This window comes from Rhipicephalus sanguineus, chromosome 4 (assembly GCF_013339695.2).
Source record: "Rhipicephalus sanguineus isolate Rsan-2018 chromosome 4, BIME_Rsan_1.4, whole genome shotgun sequence".
NCBI lineage: Eukaryota > Metazoa > Arthropoda > Arachnida > Ixodida > Ixodidae > Rhipicephalus > Rhipicephalus sanguineus.
The window spans coordinates 125,223,515-125,250,792 of NC_051179.1; the positions used below are offsets into that span (position 1 = coordinate 125,223,515).

The window sequence follows — 27,278 nt, forward strand, 5'->3', positions numbered from 1 at the left end:
GTGTAATCGTGACTTGGGAAATGCATTTCGCTTTGAGTCGGGCGTGGTTGTCGTCGATCGTCTGCTCTTCACCGTTAACGTGATTGACGAGCCTTTCTCATTTTATCAAGTTCGCTTTTCGGAAGTGCCAGTCAAGCTTGAAAATCCTTTTGAAGCCGCACTGCAAGCGGTACATTGCGAGGCGCCGAAAGTGCACCGCGAGAGCTCTGCACGTGCACAGAAGCGAGCAGCAACGCGGTGGAGAGAAGGGAAAACGCGCGCTGCGAACACCCCAGTTTCTGTTTTTCTGCCAGAGATGGCGCTGCCTGTCAAGAGCAGCAGCGCCGCTAAGCGTTGCTTGGGAAGCCTATACGAGCGATATCAGTTGTGAATTGTTTGATACCTTGCTTTGCCATGCACTCGCACGCCCGTTCTGTCTGGTATGACATCACTATTGTGCGTTATCAATTGATTTCACTTTGTTTTGTGCGCTTCAACTGCGCAAGCGTATATAACAGCGTGTAGACAAAAAGCGCGAAAAAGCAATTTACAAGAGCTGAAACACCCTCCTGCCTAACGACAATTCAAAAATGTAGGTGTAAGGTTGTTTTGTCTCCCCAAAGTGCCTTTCTGTTGGCGTGCGTGGTAATGTTTTACCTAAGACACCTTTAAGGAGCTAAGGGTGTTATGAAATTATGAGTTACCAAAACACCTGTGGCACGTACGACAGTAGCGCTGGCTTATAATCGGAACTCGCTATTTAACAGAGGCATTGAATATTACGCAGGTTTAGAGTAACGAATATGTCTGTCTAAACTTATGCATGTTCTGCGAATATTTATTGTTTAATTACGCAGAACAGGAATGTCCCCACCGGCACTGAACGGCGGCTCAAGGTACTACGGCTGTATATATACCAGATGGTTAATGTATTGAACTGTAGCGCAAGCCCTATGCCCACTTCTTGTTTCACTGCGCTATCTTTGTGTGTACGGTTGGGTGCGTATGCGCGGTATGCTGTCCTTGAATACCATGCTCATGCAATTAGAATTTCACTGGCCTGCAGTAATGTATAGAGGTGGGCGGGTTGGAAACGATGCACACTTGGAAAATCAGCGCAACTCGACGAGAGGGGCACGGTACAGCGCTCGCACTGTGTCGTTCCCGTTTTGTGTCTCCGTCGTGTTCGCGCTGATTTTCCAAGTATGCATTGCTCCCTGACTACTAGGACTCATTTTTACGGTTTTTCAGTAATAAGAGTGTTTGGACGAACGGTAACCCCTCATGGTGGGTGCCTTTTCTTATAATGGGTAAGAGTGCTAGCTATAGTCACGGTGAAGCCCGCTTCATGGGTTTAAACATGGAGGAAAGAAAAAAATATAGGAGGGAGCACGCCTAGCGTTCACAAGCCAACCTCCACTGAAGCCGCGCAATCCTCCTTTGAAACCGCGCCAACCTCCTCTGAAACGCTTGCTCTTCGCGTTCGAGGCTCATTTCCCATGGTGCTCCTCTTTCATTTCCTTTTTTGGTGGGCTCATGAACAAAAACAAAAATTGACGAGTGCGCGCGTCTAGCGTCCACAAGCCAACCTCCTCGGACGCCACTCCCCCACTCTCACCGCTTGCCTATCACGTGAGGGTGCTCGTTTCCCAGCATGCCCATGTTTCATCTGTTTTGGCTGGGCTTCAAAAATGTCACGTGACGCTCCCTCCTGGTTTTTTTTTCCTCCATGGGTTTAAAGTGGCTTACTGGGTAGTTAAGGTATTCTTTTCTTGATAAGTTATTGCCTCACCGACAAGTGTCTGCTGAATCTCTAAGCTGCCGATCGTAATCATATTAGAGCATTGAAGCTCGAGAGAATGGGTGGATTTCCAAGCGCGGCTCTTATTTTCTGTTTTGCATCGAAAGGTATTTGAGATTGATTAAAAAACTTTGAGCGCGCAAAAGGACGTAGGACCAGAAGAAACACAAACCACAAGCGCTCACTCGCAACTGAATTTTATTAGACGGAAGAACGTACATTTACTCCTTTTGCGCGCTCAGTTTTTTAATCATGTGCTACCAACTAGCCCACCTAGCCATTTTGTATTTGAGATTATTCAGCGGCGGTTTTGGCGCCGTAGTTGTCCGCCGCGCTACAGCTGGTGTCCGTAACCACTATCGCTCGAAATAAAAAAAACTAAATAAGAAAAAAAATTCAGGATGGAACGAGGTTCGACCCTGGGCACTCTGCGTGGGAGCCGAGTATTGAACCTCTGAGCCATGCCGGTTTGGCACTGCTTTGCAGAAAGGTCCTATACAGGCTTCATGTCGGGAAGGAACCACGTTAACATATGCAATATAGCGTGGTAGAAGAGTAAAATAAGCACCAAGCGTCGCACAACGCGAATTCTGCGACCAGGCGTCACACAACGCGAATTGCGCAACGAGTACGTTGTTGAATGCTTCCAATCCATTAGAAAGGGCTCCGCCATAAATTCTCATCGTCATCAGGCATAGCATCAACAAAGTGCGCATAATGCCTTACATGCGTTTAGAAGGTACCACGGCTCTCCGTAGAATGACGAAAAATGGCATAGCGCCTGCTTGTCTACTTCTCAAAAATTACAATGATTTATAGCGTAGTGGGTTCCTCGCAAGTGCACTTGTATTAGTTTCCAAGGAAGCCCACAAGCGCGTGATCAATTTCCTCGGGCTCTCAATAAAGTTCTTCGCCCCCTCCCTCTCTCTCCCACGTCAACGTACGTTATACAGCATGGCGGGAGAGGGAAATAGCGACCGGGCATCACCCAATGCAAATTAGAAAGCTGGTGGGCCGTTTAAAGCTTCCCACCCATTACAAAGGGCTGAGCCATAATTATTCGTCATCAGTCGTCGCGTCAACAAAGTGCACATAATGGCTTATAGACGTGTAGCTGGTGCCTCGCTTCTCCGCAGAATGACGAATAATGCCTTAGTAGGTGCTTCCCAACTTCACAAAAATTGTGATTTATGGCGTAGTGGGTACCTTGCTAGTGTGCTTGTATTAGTAGCCCCAAGAGAGCTTACAACGGGCTCTAGAAACGCCGCTCTTCCAGCTTTCGCTGTGACTGTGCTGCGGTTTCAGCGCAGGCCTGGCGTTTTTTTTTTTTTTACGTGCACATTAGTAAGCGCCCACCAGCTATTCCTGGCACTGCACACTAAGTCCTGGTACAGCTGGCTAGCTCGGAATTACATGCCAAGTTTGCGACTTCCAGTGGGAAGCAGTGGAAAGGCTAAACCTCACTGTGCGAACCCGGGTTGCCTAAGCCAGGCCTCCGATCTGCAGGTTCTCAAAGCTTTGTCCAGTCCAGTGTACGGTACTGGATTTGTTCTCTCGAGAAATCATGTAAGCCTCAGGCCTGCTTAAAGCGCTGGTAAGGCTTGCGACAGACCTGCTCTTTCTGGCGTCAGCGCTTTACGGATACGAATTTTAGACGTGGCAGACTTTTTTTTAGGTCTCTTGTTTTCTGCTATCTGGGAGGCCCTAGTTTAGCCTGTTGCGTAATGCACTCAGCTTCTGAACGTGGGGTCTTAGGTTTCACTCCTCGTAAACTTCGTTAACGTCCTATGTAACTGAGCACAGAAGCATTGTAAACAACTTAGTGCAGAAGTGAGAGGGACTAAGAAAAGATGAACACAGGACGAAAGTTCATTTTTGCTTAGTTCCTGTCACTTGAGAGCTAAATTGTTGACAACGAGATCAGCTTTGATCGCTTCACAGCACAGTATAGAGCGCACAAATATTTAGTTGGCGTCGGAGACGTAGCTGTAGGTACAGGGTCAACCGCGCACTCCAACACATCCTCCACTAGCTGAAATTTCTGCGTTCGACAGCATACCTGGCAAAGTTCGCCGGTCAGAGGCGTAATTTACTTCGCCGTCAAAAATTACCTCCTGCGCCTCGAGCCACCCGTATACGCACAGCAATCTAGCAGATCTGTCAGCGGTTGGCTCGAAGGACAACAAGAGAGCAAATGCTACAGCCATTATATAGGAGAACCCAAGGCCATCGTGGCTGATCAATCAGCTCTGTTTAGAGCTTCGTGGTTCCCGAAGTTTTACATGCTGTGGCAGGTTCTGGCACTGCTTCGTATTTTTTTCTGCTGCTGTATTTTTATTGTCTTCGTAGTCGTGCTATTGAAGTGTGCCCTGTTGCATGAGTCACGTACAGTGCCGTCCACCAGTGTACAGCGCACGAGCGGTCCGCTCCGCTGCACGGGGCGATACCTGACGGTGGGTACTTGGTCAGAGATTGTGCGGGGGTGGCCACTGTGCGCTTAACCTAATAGACATGCAGAAGTGTTTTTATTGCGATAGCAATTATATGGGCAGTCTCGGCTGATTTTTGCCGTCGCCGTCGCCGCCGTCATGCTGCGTATATGTATAAGTATGTATATATACATTAATATGCCAAAGAAAAATAAATCAGAAAAATGCTTCCGAAGCGCGGAATCGAGCCAGCGACCTCTCACTTCGCAGCGCGGTGCGCTAAGCACTACTCCACAAAGCGCAGATCCCTCAGGTAGCCAACGGCGAGCGTTGTATACACACCCTTTACCGTTTGCAGTCCTCCGAGACGACAGGCGCTTATAAGCGTTTCTTCATTACCAGCGAGATGGCGCTAGGAGCGCGACGGGCGCACTTAAAGGCGTCGGCCAGCTCTCTCGCTTCTTCTAATATTTGCGCAGGGACAACCTTGCCCTTCCGCTGTCTGCTCGCGTGGGCGCTCGAACAAGCTACCGCAGTGTTCATGATTCCCAGCAGATGGAGCTACGTGGTAGCTCTCACCGCACGTCGCGTACATGTAGCTAAAAGCGTTTCAGATGTCGTGCACGTAAAGTACGTGTAGTTTTCACGTTTGCGTACGTGAAGTCCCTACGTACGTGAAGCTAAAACTGCCTAGTAGCTGCCGGGTAGTGATAGACGCGCGGTAGTTGCGGCGCGTCCATCACGCGCCGCTTTTCTTGCTGTCGCATTCATTGCTTCGCCCTTGCAGCGAAACTGTGACTTTTTTTATGCGTGACAGCGTTAATAAGCGTTTTCCCTTCACCGAACATGCACTAGATCTTATGGCGCTCGTGTTCTCGCTACACCGCGATGCCGTGATATAGATTGACGCTTATGGACTGGTAACGCGCACATGATCTTTCACAACAAATTTCACGCGCTTACTCAAGGCTCGAGACACTTTTTTTAAATGCAAATGCATTTCTTAGTCGGGCTATGTCAGGCGTCCGGCGTTGTCCGCGGCACCCTCTCCCATAGCAACAGCTGCGGGCGCGCGCGCTTATCCTCGGCCCTAGCAACCGGAGCATGTGGTGCGAGAGAGTGTAGGAGAGGGTAGGTGCAGTGCTTCGCCGCTGCTTCTCTCGCCGTTCGCTCTCGCTCCTCCCTGCGCCCCACTCTCCCGTCCGCTCGCGCCTCACTCTCGACCGTTCGCTGGCTGGGCGCCTCTCAAGAACATCCGGAAATGTGTGCTCGAGACGTCGCTGTGAAACGCCAACGCCGAGCCGAGAACGCTGGCGCCCCACTCTCCCGTCCACTCGCGCCTCACTCTCGACCATTCGCTGGCTGGGCGCCTCTCAAGGCGATGGCAGAAGTCGGTGAAGGCGAATGTCTGACGGCAACGGTACCCTCTCTCGGCGCAAGCAATGCATTCGCATTTCCTCACGATTCCCTTCGGGGAGGTGGGGGCATTTTTTTCTCCACTCTCCTTCGAGGGCTATTATCGAATAGTTTAGGGAAGGTGCTAGGGCATCCGTAAAATTAATTATTCTACCAACTACGTGAGCTTTAAGTATACTTTACTGGCTCTTGACATTATCTGAAAGCGCTGAAATTCGACGCACGTTTCTCACAAATAGACACATGACAAGTCGAATGCATTGTCAACCCACGTGCGTGTTTCCATTTACCTGTGGCGCATTGAGACAGCACCCTCCGACAATGCGCACGCCCGGCCAAACAAAAGCAGGTACCCACATCAGCTTTGGTTTAAAGCAATGCGCATGGGTCGCCACATTTATTAAGCTACGCATGCTCCTATGCGCAAGATCTTGGATTTCTGTAATCGCCGCAAGGCGTCACACCGTGAAGCGAAGCGGGCACCCTCCGGCAGGTGGCTGTCAGGCAGGATGGACGTGTTTTTCGAGAGCTCCGGAACGACAGCGAGAGATAAGTGTATTTTCATGATTTGAGCTTGCCTCTGTCTGTAGCTTTCTATAAGGCGTTAGCGTAAAGCCTGATTGGGTTTATTAGTTTGTATATATATATTTTTATTACTTTGTATATTTTTTGTGTATTATTTTCAACTGTGGTTTTTTTTTTCTGCCACCACGTGGCTGAGGTCCGCGCGTAGACTGAGCACGTGCACGCACAAGTGCCTTGAAGTGTAGCGTGTTCATTGATTTTGTGGTTCCTTTTGACTTAGGGTAGTGTATTTAGTACGCCGTGATTATTTGTGACAGTTTTCTAATACGTGGGTATCAGTGAACAGATCTAGCGATGGTCAAAAAGACCGTAAAATGTTCAGGGTGCGGGGTAGGTTGGAAGATGGAAGTTTGTGCGGACGAGAAGGCAGAAGAAGCTGACGCCAAGTGCAGACAATGCGAATTCGAGGAGAAAATGGAGAACATGATGGCTGTCCAGAGTGGGCTCATGACGAGAATCTCGGAGCTGGAGAATGCGTTGGCGACAGAGCGAGAAAAGACGAAGGCCATTGGAGAAAGGCTCCGGTCAGCCGAGGAGGGCCTATCGAAGGTCGTCAAAGGGAACAAAGAAGACACAGGTGACGGTGGAAGGATTAGGGCGACGACCCCCCGTGCGGGAGAGGCGAAGGGAACAGCAGGCATGGCAAATGCAGGTGCAGTGGTCACAGGGCCCACCTTCCGAGAAGTAGTTTTGAGGGAGGGAGGGAACGAAGCCGCAGCCGTGACTCACGCTAGTCACCCAGACAGCAGCCAGATGCAGGATACAGAAGGAATGTCTGAGCGGGTCATTATTGCCGGTGACTCAAATTTAGCCCGATGCGCAGAGCCAATCAAAGAAAGGGTGAAAGGAGATAAGAGAGTCTCAATAGGGACATTCCCAGGACATACGCTGGGGACAGTCATGAGGCAAGCGAGTGAAAAACTCGCAGCTAAAGCTCACAGACGTAACCTCGTGGTAATTGCGGCAGGGCTAAATGACGTGTTGAATGAAGAATCGTCAGGACCAGCGACGACCTTGGTGAAAGGGGTCGATAACATGCGCACCGTGTCCCCCCAGGTGCCAATTGTAGTATGCACAATACCGGAAGTACCAGTGCGCAATATCAACTTGCAAAGAGCGGTTGTCGACGCAAACAGAGGTATGGCAAATTAGTCGAGAGAAGGGTTTCGAGGTAGTGGATATAAACAAGGAGGTGCACAGGTGGGGCGGTTTCCAAAGAGACAGAATTCACTTCGATAAGAGGCTTGGTCATGAGGTGGGCTGGCGACTGGCAGGACGCGCAGTAGCTTTTTTGGGGGGCACGCGGGCCCTTCAGAGTCCGGGGTAGCTAGTAACAGGGAAAACAACCAGGACTCTTTGACAGGTAGTATTGGGAAAAACCACAAAAAAGGTAAAAGAAAAAGGGATAAAGCGCGTGTTGCAATTAGTTACATAAACATGCAGGGTGGCAGAAAAAAGGCAAAATGGTTAGAGATTGAGGAGCAGTTAAACAAAGAACTGATAGGCGTTTATGCGGTTACAGAAACACACCTTAGAGACTTGGAAGAGCCACCACATATTGAAAATTATGTTTGGGAAGGGTGCAACAGAATCATATCAGAAAGGAAAGGTGGGGGTGTAGGAATGCTAATTCACCGCGGCGCCAAATGGGCTAGAGTGAAACAAACGTGTTCAGAGCACCTCTGGGTTTTGGGCACAGTAGGTGTAAAGAAAACGTGGCTAGGGGTTGCCTACTTGTGGACGGGAAATAACTGCAGAGAAAAGAATCAGGAGACAGTGGATTGCATGAGTGAGGTTATTAAGGAATTTGGTAATGGGGCCGAAATCATCCTTCTAGGGGACATGAATGCCCACATACACGACCTTGACGGATATTCAGACACCAATGGGAAGTTATTACTAGATCTCTGCGAGCAACATAGTCTGGAGACAGTTAACACGGGGCCTAAATGTGACGGCCAGATCACGTGGGAAGTCGGAAACAAACAGTCAAGTATTGATTATTGTCTCATGTCTGAAGGAATTTATCACAAACTGAGAGAAATGAGAATAGACGAGGAAGGGATTAAAAGCTTGGGTAGTGATCATAAACGAATAACATTACAAATGGGATATAAAACTGGAAATGAGAGCAAAGAATCAAAGTGTGGCACCTCGTATTTAAATGACAAACAAATAATAAATATAGCCACAAGAGTCGAGGAAGAAGTAGGCAAAATACCAGGCAAGGACTGGGAGTACAGTGAGCTATTAGATCTAATGACGAAAGAGATAGGGAGAGAGAAGAAAACTACTTGCTGGAAAGGAAAGAGGAAGCCAAAAAGTTGGTGGAACAAGGAAATCCGGGAAGCGATCGAGAAGCGGCGTGAAGCATCACGGAATCATAGAAGGGCAAAAAAGGACAAGCGACCGCAGGACGAAGTCAACGAAATATGGGAAATATATCTAGAGAAAAAATCCATTGTACAGAAATTGGTCGAGGCAAAAATTGAAGGCGAAAGTGAACGCTGGGTGACAGAGATTCACGAAAAAAAGGAGGCCGCACCTAGGATATTTTGGAGCCACATAAAGACGCTAGGTAGGAAGTCTGTCACAACGCAACAACATATTCTCGATGAAGGAGGAAATCAATTGGAAGGGTACGAAGCGCTAGGTTACATTCGAAAGGTAACAGCTGATTCGTTTAAAAAGAGCGTCCAGGGGATTTCCCCGGTGAGTAAAAGTGTGGCGGAGAGAGCAACCGAGGAAGAGCTAGTGCTGGAGAATTTCAATTGGAAAAAGGCTGAAGGAAAAATTCCAAAGCGCACTGCCGCGGGTTTAGATGGGATTACCGTTAGCCTCATTAACGAACTAGGAAATAGCACTAAAGAAGCACTGCTGAAAGCTGTAGAAAAATGCTTAAAGGACAGGCAAATACCGGATAGTTGGCGAAAAGGTGGAATGAACTTAATCTATAAAGGCAAGGGAGAAAATAACATTCGCTCGTATAGACCACTAACCATTACATCGGTACTATACAGGTTGGCGATGCAAGCAGTAAAAATGAAAATAGAAAAGTGGGCAGAACACAACGATATTTTGGGACAACTCCAGAATGGATTTCGAGTCGACAGGCGGTTAGACGATAACCTGTTTGTTCTCACTCAGTGTATAGAAATATCTAAAATGGAAAATAGGCCCTTGTACATGGCTTTTCTAGACATCACTGGGGCGTACGACAACGTTAATCAGGAAATTTTGTGGGACATATTGGAAGGAATGGGCATAGGCGACGACTGTATACAGCTTTTGAGGGAGATATGCCGAGAAAATACAGTTTGCATAGAATGGGAAGGAATGAGTAGCAAAGAGAACGTTGAGATTAGGAAGGGGCTGAGACAGGGATGTGCTTTGTCCCCGTTGTTATTCATGCTGTACATGGTGAATATGGAAAAAGCGCTAGAAGGTAGCAACTTTGGTTTTAATCTGTCACACAAACAGGGCGCGTGATGACTGAGCAGAAGCTTCCAAGATTATTTTATGCTGACGATATTGTCTTATTTGCTGACAGTCGAGAGGATATACAGCAGCTGGCGGATATATGCGGAAGGGAAGGGGAAGCTCTAGGACTAGGATTTAGTGTAACAAAATGTGGATTGATGGTATTCAATGACCCTTGTGATCAGGCGGTGTCAATACAGGGCCAAGAAATACCGAGGGTGAGCGAATACAAGTACATCGGAGTATGGATAAATGAGGGTGACAGGTACATGGAGGTACAGGAAAGAGCCTCAGCAGCAAAAGGAAAGAGGAATGCTGCAATAATGAAGCAGAGAGCATTGTGGGGATACAATAGGTACGAGGTGCTTCGAGGTCTGTGGAAAGGTGTAATGGTTCCGGGGCTTACTTTTGGGAACTCAGTGGTGCGCATGAGGGCAGAGATGCAATCAGGAATGGATATAAATCAAAGCATTGTGGGACGCCTCGCGTTGGGTGCTCACGGGAAGACGATATGGGATGGGCAGGTTTTGAGGGCGATATGGGATGGGAAGGTTTTGAGGCGAGGGAGGCTCAGAGCCTCCCTCGCCTCAAAATAAGGTTCGAAGAAAGGCTAAGGAATATGAAGGAGAGTAGATGGGCAGAGAAGGTGTTCCGTTACTTGTATAGGAAGAGCGTGGACACACAGTCGAGAAAAAGAACTAGGAGGCTCACTAGTAAATATACGGCTGGTAGTGTAATCAGTGTGTCAACAAAGAGCGTTAAGCGAAAAGTCAGAGAGGCGGAGTGGATTTACTGGATGGCAGCTATGGAGAAAAAACCGGCTTTGAGTAACTACCGAAAGGGCAAAAATGAAATAAGGAGGGAGACATTTTACGACAATTCAATGGGAAGCGCTTTACTATTTGAAGCGAGATCGGGTTCCCTTAGAACAGGTAGTTATAAAGCGAGATTCAGTAAAGAACAATGCACGTGCTGCGGGGAAGATCAGGAAACGGCGGAGCATGTTCTGATTGAATGTGGAGCCATCCACCCAGGTGTACGTTTGGGCACGAGCCTACATGACGCCTTGGGTTTTAGAGACAATGGAAAGCTGAATACGCCCGCGATTGAAATAAGTAAGAGACGGTTAGAGTATTGGTGGCAGAAAACTAGAGAGAAAGGACAAAAATAAATAATGGGAAAAAAAAATAAGGACATTCTGCCGGAAAGGGCACAGAACGGAGCTGAAAACTTAAGGTTTTTTTTTTTCTTCTGGAGTAAAATAGTTTTAATTGAAGTAAAGACACTAGGCCAACGGTAAAAAAAAGAGTAAAGGGTTTTTTTTTTTCGAGCCTGGTGGCACACTTGTCATCGCCCCGTTATAAAGGGGACGCTCATAGCATCCATCCATCCGGGCAGCTCGCGCGCTGTCCACAGCAGTGGACGGCACTGTTTTCCTGCGAAACAAAGGCGCACTGTCTGTCCTGGGCTAATTTTGTCTAAATAATAAATACACGTGTTTTTCCACAATGCTCATTATTATCCTGTTCATTTGGCGCCACGAAAAAAACAAAACCGTCAATGCTTTTCTTTCCTTGCCCAGTGTCACCACCACAAGAGCCACGTAATGTGCTACCTCACATGGATGATAAGCCACAGCCTCAGAAGCGGCGTGCAGTCAACCGTGCAAACGCCCCTTGGCGTGTTTCCGTGGTGGGAGGCCTTATCGTTCTGTTTGCCACAGGCGTGTTTGGTACCTCGGGCCTTTTCTATGTCTACTTCATGGAGGCGTTCGGCGTCAGCCGCGAAGCCGCATCCTGGCCAGCCAGCACAATGGCTGTGACACTTAACTGCTCAGGTGCGCAGGACTTTTTATCGCTGCCTGAACTCCCTTCCTCCCGCTTTTCGGAGCATTCTTAACCAAGTCTGGCGGACGCATTTACGGAGCTTGGAGCATAATGTAAACGCAATTCACTAAGCTTCAGACGAAGAACTCGTGCCGGTATTATTAGACAGTTATAGTTCAGTATTATAGCGTGATAGCAGGGGTTAGGGGAATAGCGTCACCGTGCCACAAACGTTCGTTGCAGGATGCGCCTTTTAGTTTGGCTGGATAGCGTTTACGTGCCCGAGCTGTGACGGTGGCGTCACCTAGCGGAGGATGAATGCGTTTAAAAAAGTGCGTTTAAAAAGAAAAAAACTGAGAATACTCGCCTGTATCCCCACACGCAGCGATGTTACTATTTTTTTAGTAACAATAAAAGTAAATAAATATGGAACACGCACCAATAGCGAAACTTTGTACGCTGCAGATTTGTTCACACCGATCTTCTATTTAGGCCTAGGGACGTTCGAAATGGGAAGCCATATCAAGAACTACGCTATATTATCCGTAATACTCGGTCGTCGAAGCTGCCTGAAGGCAAGCGAAGCCATTTTACGCAGTCATTTACTACGAACTTCCCCCCTCCCCTTCAATTTTTCCATTTAGCATATGTGTATATACACGCACACACCAATGCACACATGAACATACATAATATATTGTAAGGCTACATGTAAGGCTACATGTAACACCGTATACGTATGTTGCGATCTGCAGTAGCAAATGTGCCTTCTGCTCTGTATTTAATACCATCTGCCATGTGATATGGGATTGTGGACGCAACCCACCTCCGGGGCCATGCGGCGAGATGTGCGAAGCCCAGCTACAAGCCTGAGCCCTGAAGGGCAGCATCACCTCGTTAACCACTCGAGCATGTCAGCTCGGGATCACCGCGTTCAGGAAGCCATTCTCATTAAATGTCGTGGTGTGGCGATGTTGTGAGTGTAGCTTTCTCACGGAAGAACAGTGTCCCAGTTACGATGGTCATACTCGACCTAATTATTGAGCATCTTGCCATGAGTGTGGTTGAGACGCCCACTTCACGCTTTAGTTTCGCTGTAGGCAGAAACATGCCAAAGCGTCCTGCACAAATGTGCCGCCTTAGTGCAGCCACTGAAAAGTAGTTCGTCAGTTAATTTTAGCAAATTAACGTGCTCACGGTGCCAGTTATCACCTTATTTTGTGCCCGCTGGTCGCATGATTATGGGCATAGGTAGATACCACACAGATATTGGTGCGTGCTTTTTAAAAATCTCTAAAGCCTAATATAGACCGCCCATTGGGATCAGGAGTATGTGGTTCTCACCGCACAAAACTGTAAAAAGAAACTGAAACATTAAGGAAAAAATCTGTTTAATATTGTTCACCTTTCAATGTGTAGCCTATACTTCAGATATATCTATAGGTGAACATTATATGTACAGCATTCATGTCGCAGTTTAATATTGGTTATTCAAAACGTCTTTATAGCAACTTCATATAAATTCTTTAACTTTCTTGTCTATGTCTGCCATGTTTATTGTTAAGATTGTGTTCTTCCTGCAATAATTCCTAGTGTAATTTGCACTTGAGCTAAAGAACTAAATAAATGAACAGTTCACATAAAGGGCCTACCAGTCGAAGAGAAAATGAGGACAAGTGCGGCTCTTTGTGAGCTGGAAGGGTTGCACACATTTATTCATCTTTTGAAGCATGCCCAAAGAGAGAGAGAGAGAGAGAGCGAGAGAGAGAAGGAATGTAGAAAAGGCAGGGAGGTTAACTAGACAATGCGTCCAGTTTGCAACCCTACACATGGCGAGGGGGCTTAAGGGAGTAAAAGAGAGAAAGAGAAGGATAGACACATTTCACATCACACACACAGTGCCGAGTTTCACAGGCGGTCTATCAATGAAGTTGCTTTCAAGTACCGCAGGAGGGCTCGTGTGCCTTTCTGGGCTGATGTGCTGCGCGACCAGGCTCCTAAGATATTTCCTTCATTAAAATATAAAAGCACTACCGCAGGAAGACGCATGTCGATAAAAAATTGGACCTGAATAATTCATATTCTGAGTCGTGCAGCGGGAGAGAGAGAGAGAGCTTGCAGAATGGCTGAAATACTTAGCACCCGATACTTTCTTCGTTCGCATTACATTCGCCCTTCACTTGTGGTTGTCACTTATTATTATTAATCCTGATTACGTTTCTGTCATTTCTATTAATAACAGGTTATATGGCCTTTTGTAAGTAGCCCACAGTGCGTCCATCTTACATTTTCTAACTATGAGGCATCATCCTACCTTAATGAAGAACGATAATACAATAAAAGAATTCAAATCAGTACAATTCTGGAAGGATCTTTACCATCCTTTTTCGCGTCACCTACTCTATACAGCGCAATATTTTTTTCCCCTTAACACCGGTGAGCTTACGGGTACAACACTATTGGGTTGCTATGCAGGATGGCCCGAGCTTCTCGGGCACACGAGTTTGCTCCGAACCCGCATTACGGCGGTTATGACAGGAAGACAGTGCGGAGCACCCGATAGCAGCGTTGATAAAAACAGCTACAAGAAAGAGCATGGCGTCAAACGCATTTGCGGCGGTTTTCAAAGGAACGCCGCGTGCAAACGCGTCAGCGCCGCCACTCAGTCAACATTCTGGCAGTGCAGCGACGTCAGCGCGATTTTCGCGCTACCTTTTGGCCAACCGATCATCGCGCCTCCCATGGGCGTGTTCGTGGGCGTTTGTCCTCTTTCGGAAAATTCTTTCGCTCCACCTGCAGCATGGAAATTTCCACTCTCGAAGGCAACAAGGGCGCACACGCAGCACTCTGGTGCAGCTCGTTTCGCTTCTCTGGAATATTGCAGATAAATAAAGGGAAGGGTTACTGCTATACTTACATTACACGCCTGAAAATTTTTCTGTAGTAACGAATAGGTAGAAGCAACGTCTCCAAAAACAAGTAAATAATATTTCTCGCCGCAAATCCCACCAGGCGCGCTTGCTTGGTGGCTGAGTGGTACGTCGTGAGCGCGGTGAAATGAATGACGTCGTAGCCACGTGATGATATAACCTTTAGTTCTTCGTGCGTGTGTGCATAGTCTGTGCGATTAAGCTGATAGCTGAATCGTGCCGCTCGCTGGCGTTGCGCCGTGAGCGCCGCTCCTCGGCAAGAGCAAACGTGGTGGGCGGACCCGATCTTCGCCGCGGGCGTCTGTCAATCAAGTTGATTGACGTGCGAACTCGGGCACAAACTCGTTGATTCTGAAAAGGCCCCAGTTGAACTCGTGACTGTCGTAGTGTCGGTGTGCCGGCCAATTGTTTCATGCGGTGGACGCTACTCAGCAGCTTCTTTGCATATAAAATAATTTGGTCAGCTTGCACTACTTGTGCAAGGCTGAGACCATCGGTGGAGTTTGTGGTCACATAGCTTCTTCCAGCTTACTACGTGGGTCGTCTGCTCAGTATCCTTGGTCTGCTTCAAAGTAATGACCGTGTCAGTTCGGTCTCAATACTGGTGCTATTTATTAGCTAGGCCTTAATTAACATGGCAGTGAATAGTTATGTCTTAATTGGTAATGTTTAATTAACACGACAATAATTACTCAAGTTTCATTACCAAGGTCCTAATTAGCACAAATGTACTTATTCAAATTGTAATTAGAGTGATCCTAATTACCGCGAACTTGGTGAGTAAGTTCCTAATTAGCTTGGTTTGAATCAGCGTGCTCCTAATTAGCGTCGTGGTAATTAGCATAACCCTAATTAGCTCGGTCTTAACTGACATAATAGCCCTGTCTTGATTGTTAATGTTTTAATTACCACAACATTAATTACTAAGGTTGAATTCGCAAGGTCCTGAAGAGTACAGAGGTAATTAGGGTAACCCTAATTAGCACTATACTAATTAACACGATCTCGGTGAGTAAGTTCTTGATTGTCTTGGTTTTAATTACACGCTCCTAATAGCGTCCTGTTAATTAGCATGATCTTCATTAGTTTGTTCTTAGCTTTACGCGGCTTCATCAGCATGGTCTTAGTAAGACGTGGCTAAATTAGCTCGGCCTTAGCATGATTTGGCTTAATCAGCTTAGTCATAGCATGTCCAGACTTAGCTAGGTATACCGCCCAGCCAGTTAGCTAATCAGCCGGGAGCACCTACTCGGGGCGCGAGCAGAAGATTAATAAGAGGACGAAGAGGGCGCGCGCCGGCCGAGCAACGCGCTAGAATGTACGTATGTTCACCAGGCCGACCATGCCACCAGGCCGACTATGGTGATTATACACGTGGCCTTGGCGATTAGCTCTATAGCCGCGGTGTTGTAAGGCGCTCGGTCGGAACTAATTTTAGAGGCCACAGTGCTGATTATTTTAAAGGATACATAGTGCAGACATTAAACGCTTGAAAATGAATTCGAACGGCCCGTGCACACAAAAATATAGTTAGTGAACTTTCTGTCACTTTTCTTGCATGGGTGCACTTCTGCACTCAGTGGAACGACAAATGAAAGAAAGTGCCTCTAGTTTGAAGACACCACCCAACCTTCTCGACCGCTCTTCACGCGACGCCGCGTTCCATCTCAACCAATGGAACGGAGCGCGCGCTGAGGGCTGGATTTCACCTTTTCGTACTGATAGCTCGTTCAAAAGGGGGCGTTGCCAGAGCTCGGAAAGATCCCTAGTTTCGCCAAACTCGGGCCATCCTGCATAGCACCCCTGGTCAATGGGCACTACTGCAAAACCTGGTATTTTCGGTAGAACAGCGCCTAATAACACGAACCATTGAAACTCTGACAGAAAACAAGTCTAGCTCATAAAATGTATGTGATCATTACATAATTACTCAAATACAGTTATTTTTATTATTTTACTTTTCAGGTCTCGTCGTTTCCTTACTCCAACGCTTCATGAGCATATTTCAAGTTTCTTTCCTTGGCAGCATTCTGCTCTGGACGAGTCTGATGTTCGCAGCGTTTGCGCCTAGTATGCAGGTCATGACCTTACTTTTTGGGGCTATTCACGGTAAGTGCTCAAAACCGAGAAAGAAATACTGCATATCCAAGAGCACTCAATACGTTCTTCGCAGTAAAATGAATATTCTTGAACTGGAGGGGCCGCTGAAGCAGACGTTTCGACAACTGGTAGTGTCTTCTCGAAGGCAGCAACAAGACAAGACTGCTTGCCGAAACGTTGGCTCCAGCGAAGCCCGCTTTTACGGAATATTCAATTCCTCAAGCCACCATCTTCTGCTGACCTTCTGCCTTACTCGTATTTTAAGGTTGCTTGATACTTAATTCCGAGTTGCGACCGCGCAAGGCACAAAGATAGATTGTGAGCGAAACCGCTCGAAGGTAGGCTGGTTACCGGTAAAAGATGGCTGTATCATTAATGGCGTACAGCAACATGTGACAACTGGGACGCACAAACTATGCAAAATGAAAGTGCTACGTGACGCCTCCACTACTCGTTTAGAGCAGCGATACTCGTATCATTATGAGGTTATCAAATCAAGCCATCGCGTCAATGGCTGTCGAACGCCACTGACCATGCTACGTGACTTCTGTTCTTCATTTAATGCGTTGATGCTATTGCAAGTGCGCCTAGAATAGAAATAAAAACGAAAAAAAACAGGCGGGGCTCGTCACTTCAAAATGACGTGCTCGCGGTTCACCGGTACTTTAAGCGACGCAATGGATACACGGATGTCAGGAGCGTTCCCTTTGAATTGAAGTGACATCGAGAGTTACCAAGCTGTTTATTATCCCTATTTAGGCTGTAGTTCATGCTAAACAGTTCTAAATTCTGATCTTCCCCATCCTCCCAGTTTTCGCGATTACTGTAAAATGTGTTCATTGCCTGTGCCCAACACTTTTCCGTCACCAGCCCTTCAGCCTTCTCTTGCTTGTCTCTACTACCGGTTCACTTATATTGCCAAAACTCTCGTTGAAACCTAATTAGGGGTGTGCGAATATTCGAAAGTTTCGAATATTCGTCGAATATTACATTCAAAATATTTGTATTCGATTCGAAAATCGTGTATTCGAAAAATTTCGAATATTCGATAACTTCGAATAGTCGAAATATTCGAATATACGATTCGATTATCATGCATAAAATAACTCGTTTTCCACATTTCTGCTGCGTTCGTAAAGCTAAAAACGTTGCCGAGAGGAGCGATAAACAGCGTAAGTACACGGAGGCACGATATCTGCCTGCGAGGAGCGCCCCAATACGTATGATTTATTGCTGGTGCATCTCCGACGTGCAGCGCTGTGGGCGATCATGTAACCGTACATTTTCAATATCATGCGGCCGTAACGTGCCGCACTACCACTCGTTCGCTATGCGGGACCACTTCTGAAGAAAGACAGTGACCCACGTGACTGGTGGCGGACTGTAGGCACCTTCAGATACCCCAGTCTGGCAAAGCTTTGCCCCGTGTACCTCCCTATACCAGCCACTTCTGTTCCAAGCGAGCGTGCCTCTTCAGTGGCGGGGAGGGGGGGCCGGGGGTTGTCTCTGTTAGAAGGGAGCGCCTGCCGCCTGATTATGTGCAGCAACTCATATTTCTTCATGATAACATCTAGTCATTACTTTCATTGTGCCGTGATATTTGCTTGTGTTGTGATGTGCATTGTGCTAGCCTGGACATTGTGTTCTGGAGATAGCAGTGTATGTTGTGTTGCCAGTCAGGCTGTTAAAGTTTTTTTTCAGATAGCTACATGTTAAATAAAATATTGTTACTTTGGAGGCATTTTTTCTCTGATATTCGATTCGATATTCGAAGGTGGATATTCGTATTCGAAAATTTTGATATTTGCGCACCCCTAAACCTAATATCTCGGCCATACAGACTCCTTCCGTGGTTCAAAGATGCATTATACCTTGACATTCTATTAGAATATGCTGCACCGTGTCCGCGCATTTCCCGCATGTCTGGCATGAATCGTCTTCGTTGGAAAGCTTCTTTTTATAGCTTCACGGTCTCAGACACGCTGATCTGCCCTCGAACAGCGGGGTACGTGTGATTCACGGGATGGCGTACTGAAAATAGTGGCACAAGACTGCGACCTAAAATCTATTACTAGTTATCTATAGTTATCTGTTGAGAGTTTACTGCTATATTCCTGTATCTCTTCTTTCTTCCCCGACAGGCCTGGGACTAGGCTTCGTGGAGAATGCTGTGGCCGTCATTATTGCAACCTCGTTCTTAAAGCACAAGTCCTTCGCAATGGGCCTGAAAGACAGCGGTCGTACCTTGTCCGTTCTTATTTTTCCGAGCGTCGTATCTTACTTCAATTCTCTTTACGGCGTCCGCAGCACGCTCGCTCTATGTGGAGCATTGCTTATGCACGTAACAGGGCTAGTGCTAACGCTACGGCGGCACCCCTTTACGGAACGGCCCACTCTTCGCCTGAGTATTACTGGAACTAAGGTTACCGTAACTTCTGGGTCAATAGGAGCCAGCCGAAGAATCATCAACAACCACCACGAAGAACCATCAGATAACGTTACCAGGAAACTAATTGTAAAAACTATCAATTACGGATCCTGCAAGATCTTTAGAAAGGCGGCCGAACTCCCTGGTAATAACTTGCCGCCACTTGGGGCGCCGCAGTCCCCGATCTCAGATTCCAAAATAAGCATAAACGCGCAGAAGCAAGCCACTGGCGGGGTCGCACGGGCACCAGCATGTGTAACTTCCGAAGGTAGCAGCACCAATACTACACAGCAACTTCACGAACACGATAACACCGGCTCTCCAAGGTCACAGACACTGCGGAACGAGCATGCGGTTGCTGAATGTTTCTCGTCACCATCGGTGAATACGCTGCAGCGGGAGAACACAGAGACTTCACTGACCAGCGACGTTGAAAGGCCGACCCTCAATGAGGACCAAAAGAAGACTGCGCCAGCTAACAGTATCCAAGTGGACCTTCTCTTTGGTGACCCTAAGTTTTACGTCCTCGCGTTCCAAAACACAGTGATGAGCTACTCGTCATTCATGTTTCGATCGATGATAGTTGACTACGCAAGGGACAAGGGGGTGCCCTTGGCTCATGCCGAACTGATGGGGACATACTGCGCGGCAAGCGACCTGCTTCTAGGCCACATGGGCCTCCCCTTCCTGGCCGACCGCGGATTTGTGAACAGAACCTTGCTTGCGGCGCTAACCTTCGGCCTTCTCTCGGCATCGATGTTAGCTTTAAGTGTCTCGGAAGGATTCGTATCTTTCGTCGGCATTTTTCTCGTGCAGTCCCTGCTCATCTCGGCGACAGCGTCATTCTCGCCTGTGTTGATCACCGACTACCTTGGGGCTTCCCGGGTTCCCATAACTTGTGGTGTCTCTGGTATCGTCACCGGGCCTCTGCTCTTGGCCACGCCCTCAATAACAGGTGGGTGCACTTCCCAGGTTTTATTAATGCACTTTTTTACGGTGATTTTCATTACTACTGGAAGTGCTCTCAATATATCGCTTTCTATATCCTCAATATTTCAGGACCCTTGCCGCGTTCTCATTTTTGTACTTTATTAATCTCGTCAAAACACTCAACAAAGAAAAAGTGGCTATAAAGAGCCTTCACTGACAACGAAGCCGAGATGAGGTCGTTCTAATGCCTAATACCCGTAAATACTTCAAATACCAACACGAGCAAAGCGACCGAAAGCCTCAAACCATTCCACCGGCGTTCTTGGACTTTTCGCGCAGCTTGCGCTAGGCCTCGTCTCCTGCAATGGCGCCTCATCACAGCCAATGCACGGCCGGCATCACCCTGGCAGATAATCCCTGGGCTGAACGGACACCCCCCGCCCGCCCTCCACTATACCTAACCTAAGCTCTCTCCGTAAGCTGGCGTCGATGACGAGTTCACTTGTGCCAAATGAAATCATAGCAGACTTTGACAGAGATTGTTTGGCATCGTAGCCGCTATAGGTTTTGGACATAGCGCACTGAAATCTACGCAGCCGAAAGGAAATTCGACGCTTTTCCATCGCATAGCTGACAGTTAAATACGCCAATGATTATACTGTAAACAGGAAACAGCGCTGTAAGACGGGACGACACGAAAGAACACAGACCACTGCACTGTGATGATCATGAACACCGCAATGGTCGCCTCGTATTGTAGAGTCTCTGGTATCGTCACCGGGCCTCTGCTCTTGGCCACGCCCTCAATAACAGGTGGGTGCACTTCCCAGGTTTTATTAATGCACTTTTTTACGGTGATTTTCATTACTACTGGAAGTGCTCTCAATATATCGCTTTCTATATCCTGCTTTTAATCATGAACCAACCATACCAACGCGTACCCCTCCGCGGAATCGTCCGGTGCATCAAAGAAGCGAAAAGGGAAACCTAATACAGTCGAATCCACATATCACAATATTCAAGTGCCACGAAAAACCCATTGTTATAACCGATAATTGTTATAATCGGTTTGCATGGAAAAAGAAAATAGTCAACTACCGCTCTTTCGGACATACTTGAGAATTTGGGCGCTTTCGTGGCCCCGTGACATGTCCCGTAGACGTCAATGTATAAGAGCGTCCGAAATTTCGGACGCTGAAACTCTTCGGCGTCGGACTTTCTGTGCAAACTGCAGGTCCGCAACGTCGTTAATTGAAGCCCGCGCCTCTGCCGTGTCCGTATTTTCGAACCAGAGCTTTCGAGACTCAATGCGTTGAATGTCGTAGTAGAGTTTTGAAATGTAGCTTTGCCGCAATGCCGAAGTCTAATGGGGTGAAGCTAGTAGAAAATTACTGTCACGGCGCAGTGCGGCGATGTCATTACGGATAAGCACCGGAAATGTGCGGAGGCGTGATAGCGGCAGGCGGCAAACGTGCCAGTACACCTTAATCGCTGAAAACAATTATGATAAGCTTCTTTAGCTAACTGCTCGGCAATGCATGTGGCCTAGGACAGTTGTACGCGGACTGCAGGCATTTAATAGGCGATAACCCAGACGCGCCGCGTCGCCGTTCATGTTGCCTCTTTGTGCGAGACCGGTAAGCGCACCGCACAGACGCGTTGACTTCACAACGAAAGCAGCTCGCCCGTGTGCAGTCAAGAACGTAGTGGGAATCCCATAACGAAGGCTTTGACGGCAAACGCGTGCTTACGATACAGTAGATACAGCAAGCGCCCGGCAGTGACAGAGTGACCTTCGTAGGCGACGTGCTGCACACAGGTTGCTGCGGCAGCTTATCAGCTTGAGTAATGTTGGGGTGAGATCGCCACAAGTGTCACGTCAGGCGCTATTCATTGGCCAGCACGAGGTAACCCCGTGTCCGTCAGCCTTGCTTTCTTTTTGCGAAATTCGCAGAAGTGCGCAGAGTGAGGGGCGAGCGAGCTGACTAGGATCGCGGGCAGCGCGGGTACCACACTTGGGGCGGCCCTTTCGTGTTTCAAAGGGTGGGCCCATTCAAGTTCGAAAGGGTTGGAAGGGCGGCGTAAGTGGTTACGAGAGAAAGAGTGAAAAGTGCCGATCCGTAACTGTCTCTCCTTACGAGGACAGATCGGCGCGGGGAACGGGCAGTGAAAGGTAGTGGAGAAGTAGAGAAAAAAAACGGTTATATATATATAGGTCGCTCACGTCGCACGGCGTTCCTCGATTACCAGCTGTATTGTCTTGTATTAGGGTCATTCCACGCCAACTGTCCCAGCCTTGGCGCTCGACCATCTGAGATTTCAACGAAAAAAATCAAGTATTATCTATCCAAAGCCAGAAGCTTCCCACCGACATATTTTTGCCGAAAAAAATTTTTCAGTGCCGCAAACACGATGTGAAGTTTTTAGGAAAGCTCGAAACTATGGCTCGGAAAATGCGTTTTCAAAAAATCTCTTCTTCATATATTAGGCTAGGACAAATTTTTGGCTACATAACGATCGTAGGCTTATCATTTAAAATAGATTTCACGAATGTTTACGCTTTCGTGGGTTTTTCATGCGACCGTAAATATTGACAATATGACCCATATTGGGGATTTTTTCATAGAAAGGCAACACTCAGTGAAATGTAATATTTTGTTTTAACTGATTGCCAGGAAGTTTTACTGTAGCCCAAACATTGTTTGAGACGTATACGGCGTGAAATGGTGTGTAGAGCTGGCGACAAAGTTGCAAGAAAGTTCATTTTCGCACATGTTTAGTCGTAAATTGAACATTGAGGTGGTCCTTGTAAAAATATGCTAAATAGCGCATTTACTAGCAACATTAGTTGTCTACTGACTGAGAAAGTTTTATCAACTTACTTTTTGTTTTAAGGAAGAAAAAAATTTTTGAAGTTGTGTTCTGCCGATGTCTCTTTTTGCTCGTGTTTTCTCTTCGCAGAAACGCGTCCAGCGGTTACTACAACCTACAAGGGCGCGAGGTTCGCCACGGAACAGCTAGACAACATAATAATCATTCCCGTGCTTATTTGAATACTTTACTTGTGAGTATTGGCCTGAGTCAAAGAGAAATACGAATCCCGCTAGAGTGAATTTAACCACATGCAGCTGTCCATTGAAGGCCGGCATAGTGAGCTTACGCAACAGCGGGAAGTGACACCGATGTGTACAACAACCCATTGCCTGCGGAAAGGTTTAAAAGTGGGAAGAACATTACGATTAAGGAAAAATTCAGTTACTGTAATGTGAAACGCATGTTGTACTTTTGCACCAATCACTGGTCACTCAACCGCAGCGGTGGCTATATGGTTGAGCGTCCGCTTCCAATGCGGGAGGTACCGGGTTCGATTCCCAGTGCCGACCGGGAACCCACCGGTTTTTCTAAAGGGGTAGAGGAGTACACCTACCTGGCGCTCGGTTGTTAATGGGTACTCATCTCGAAAGGTGGCCCCATAAGTTTCTGCAAAGACCCCTGGGCGCACCTTAACCCACCACAGCTTTGGTGAAATGGTTGAGCATCCGCCTTTGCTGTGGGAGGCAGAAAATTGCTGCCGCCGGGTACCTACCGGTAAAATAAAGACAAGCGCACTTCCGGCCTGGTGCTCGGCAGAATGAAGTTCATAGTCGCTTGGGAGGGCACCCACCCTGTGGGAAATTGGCGGCATGGGACCGCCAGACCTAAAAATAAGGTCACCCTCCTTTTTTTTTTTTACTTTATACTTTACTCACAAGTAAAGTATTCAAATAAGCACGGGAAAGATTATTATGTTGTCTAGCTGTTCCGTGGCAAGCCTCGCGCCCATGTAGGTTGTACTAACCGCTGGACGCGTTTCTGCGAAGAGAAAACACGAGCAAAAAGAGACATCGGCAGAACACAACTTCAAAAATTTTTTTCTTCCTTAAAACATAAAGTAAGTTGATAAAACTTTCTCAGTCAGTAGACAACTAATGTTGCTAGTAAATGCGCTATTTAGCATATTTTTACAAGGACCACCTCAATGTTCAATTTACGACTAAACATGTGCGAAAATGAACTTTCTTGCAACTTTGTCGCCAGCTCTACACACCATTTCACGCCGTATACGTCTCAAACAATGTTTGGGCTACAGTAAAACTTCCTGGCAATCAGTTAAAACAAAATATTACATTTCAATGAGTGTCGCCTTTCTATGAAAAAATCCCCAATATGGGTCATATTGTCAATATTTAAGGTCGCATGAAAAACCCACGAAAGCGTAAACATTCGTGAAACCTATTTTAAGTGATAAGCCTACGATCGCTATCTAGGGAAAAATTTGTCCTAGCCTAATATATGAAGAAGAGGTTTTTTGAAAAAGCATTTTCCGAGCCATAGTTTCAAGCTTTCCGAAAAATTTCACATAAGGTTTACGGCACTGAAAAATTTTTTTCGCCAAAAATATTTCGGCGGGAGACTTCTGGCTTTGGATAGATAATCCTTGATTTTTTTTCGTTCAAATCGCAGATGGTCGAGCGCCAAGGCTGGGACAGTTGGCGTGGAATGACCCATTAATGGTTCTTTAGATGGCTGCTGGCATTACAGGAGGTCAAGAAACGTCAACACTTAACGTATCTTCTATATACACAGAGCCATCGCAGGATGATGCCCCCGAGTTCGTAGCGTCAGTCCCTGAACTGGATGGCGTTGAAATAGCTTACGTCAAAAAGCGCCAACGTCCCGCCAAGCGAGGTAAAAGAGAGTCTGCGCTGCTTTGGAAGGGAAGCGCAATCAATTTTACGGCTTATTCGCAAGTTAGCGTTATGTAAACAGACTTTGAGCTGAACGAAATTCACTCCACTCCCAAATGTAGGCATGTGGACCTGTGTACAAAAAAACCTTTGCCGAAAAAATGAAGTTGATAACTTCATCGACCACCAGGTATTGCGGACAACTAGCGTAGATTGGGAGAGTTGGATGCGCATTAAAACTTGTTACACGTACTATCGGCTCCGGATGAAACACCAGCGTGGTACCGTTCCCACCTTATGATTAGGGATAGGTACGCCTCTTGCGGTTTGCCCCTCGTGAGCCCGATTCATGCTTTCAATTGCGCCGTGCTGCCTAATCGGGTGTGCGTTGCCTGTCACGCTGATGACAAGAGGGCGCTCATTATAGAGCTCAGGGGCGGATCCAGGTGCCAATTTAGGGGGGGGGAGCGGTTCCTTCATCTGACCGGGGGGGGGAGGGGGGGAGGAGTGGTAGGGTAGGGATGAGGAGACAGACAGGCATCGCAGGCGGGGGGGGGGGGTGGGCTGACACAGGCTTTAGGGGGGGGGGCGATCGCCCCTACCGCCCCCCCTCTGGATCCGCCACTGATACAGCTCGTAACGATTGGGAACGCGCTCCGCTGTTCGTGTTTCATTTGTCACCGATAGTACAGCTTGGTAACAGCAGGATACATCGGCGAATGTTTCCACAAAGAGGAGAAAAAGAGCTCTTTCCCAGCATTATTTTGCCGCGCTGTAACAAGATTGAATATTTTGAGTTGAAAGCCTTAGATTCCTCATCAAACGCGAAAGTTGACCGTCGGCGTCCCGCGTCGACAGCGTCAACATGAGTGATGCAAAAATTATCACATGTTGACGTCACTTTATGACGTCACCATGACATCACAGACCACCACCAATTTGTGACGTCATAACGTCACGTCACATGGCGTCATCACATGACATCGTCGGTTTGCGTTGTCTCCACGATCGGTGGGCCGATCACGGAGGAAATGCAAAACCTGGTGATGTGTGGACAGCTTGCAATGCCTCCGATCCTTGAGGCAGTGCAAACCCACTTTATGAGGCATTATGAGGGGGGGGCGGGGGAGGAACAATATATCGACTGGAGAAAAAGAAGGCCGTTGCTTTCGCCCTTCGAGTAATCTTAAGCAAATGCATAAGTCTTTTTAGAACAGTGATCGCACGGCGCCCTATCAGGAGGCGACCGGTTGAGAGTGATCGGCACTACTGCAAATACTGCGTATTAAGACTTTCCGATGCGAAAGCTTTCTTTTTATCTACGTTAGTATGGTTAGCTAATTCTTTCCCGGCATATTTTTAGATGACTATGAACGAATCAGAAAACGTCGATTTATTAACGTAGGGTTAAAACACAACTCTACCAATATGTCATATCACCGTCGTGCATCCCCTTTTGACTCTTGCTCTCAACCTTCTTATTCTTTCATAAATTTCAAAGTACTTACGACGCGCTTGCGCGGCAGCTCGCTGAAAACCAAGCATTCATGAAAGGGTTGCTGTAACGACCATTTCATTTATCATGAATGACATCACAAGTCGGTTCTCATCTGCTTGAAATCCGAACAAAGGAACTAGAACTATTGAGCAGGCTTGGCAACCGACCACGCGAAGCACGCGGTATACATATATTGCGCTTTAACACAGACACGCGATCCGAAGCACGAATGCTGAAGTCAGTGATCGAAAACGGGCCGGAAAGTCATTTGAATGCGCCACGGCCATAGAACAGTAGCGAAAAGAAATCCTTGCCATACATGCAGATGTACACATTGATGGCAGCAGACGACAGCAGGAGAAATCGTCACTGAAGTGCTCCTGATGGCAACTGCGCTCGATTTCGCGGGCATTTTGCTTAAACATTCAGTACAAATTCGTTTATGGAACTCGCCCACTAATGTTTCAATAACTCGAGCAGGACAGACTGGCCGGCAGCGTAGAGCAGCTTCACGTAGCGATGCGCGCGCGCGAAGAGCGGCACCCGAGTCCTCTCTCTGACGTCACACGCGAGACTGTACCACTCAAAGATCTCGAGACGGATGTAGGAGTGCACGGCGGCCGTTGGCAAAGGTGTAGCGACTCGAATTTTCCGCTTTCTTCTTTTCTTTCAAGGATTTCGTGTTCCATTACCTTCTAACACAGACACCTAGAAGCCAGACTTCATTGTTATAACCGACAGCACTGCATGGGGTCAATGTACTACAGTACATACAAAAGTTGACGGTGCAGCAGCTTTTTCATTGTCCAAACCGATATATCGTTAAAATCGGTATTGCTATGAGTGGGTTCGACTGTATAAGTGTTGTTGCTAATAAAACGTGAAGGTCACTGCGCCAGTAGCCCGGCTACTCGACACGAGATTGCGTGTCATATTACCAGTGTTGTACACGTTCCTCTAAAACAGGAACGAAAGCTCGTTCCTCGTTCCTTCCCCAATTTTGAAACGAGTTCCCGTTACAAGTTCCCTTAACGCGAAAGGAACGCGTTCCAGTTACAATTCGAAAATTGGAACGTTTCGTTACATTAACGTACATTTTACTTTTTTTTATCAAATATAGTTCGGACAATCCAGGGGTGCAGTAAAGCT

General features: G+C 47.3%; 1 protein-coding gene across 2 annotated transcripts in view; it reads left to right on the top strand.

Annotated features, from left to right (window-relative positions):
• The window catches only part of LOC119390641 (uncharacterized), a 124,373-nt gene that overhangs the window by 39,526 nt on the left and 57,569 nt on the right, over positions 1-27,278 (top strand). Inside the window, exons 2-4 of one of the 2 annotated variants that reach the window (XM_037658250.2) lie at positions 11,273-11,527; positions 16,412-16,555; positions 18,688-19,929. In XM_037658250.2, the coding sequence (XP_037514178.2) occupies positions 11,273-11,527; positions 16,412-16,555; positions 18,688-19,929 (1,641 nt within the window). The remainder of the gene's footprint in view (positions 1-11,272; positions 11,528-16,411; positions 16,556-18,687; positions 19,930-27,278) is intronic. The other variant, XM_049414905.1, reaches the window with a different exon arrangement.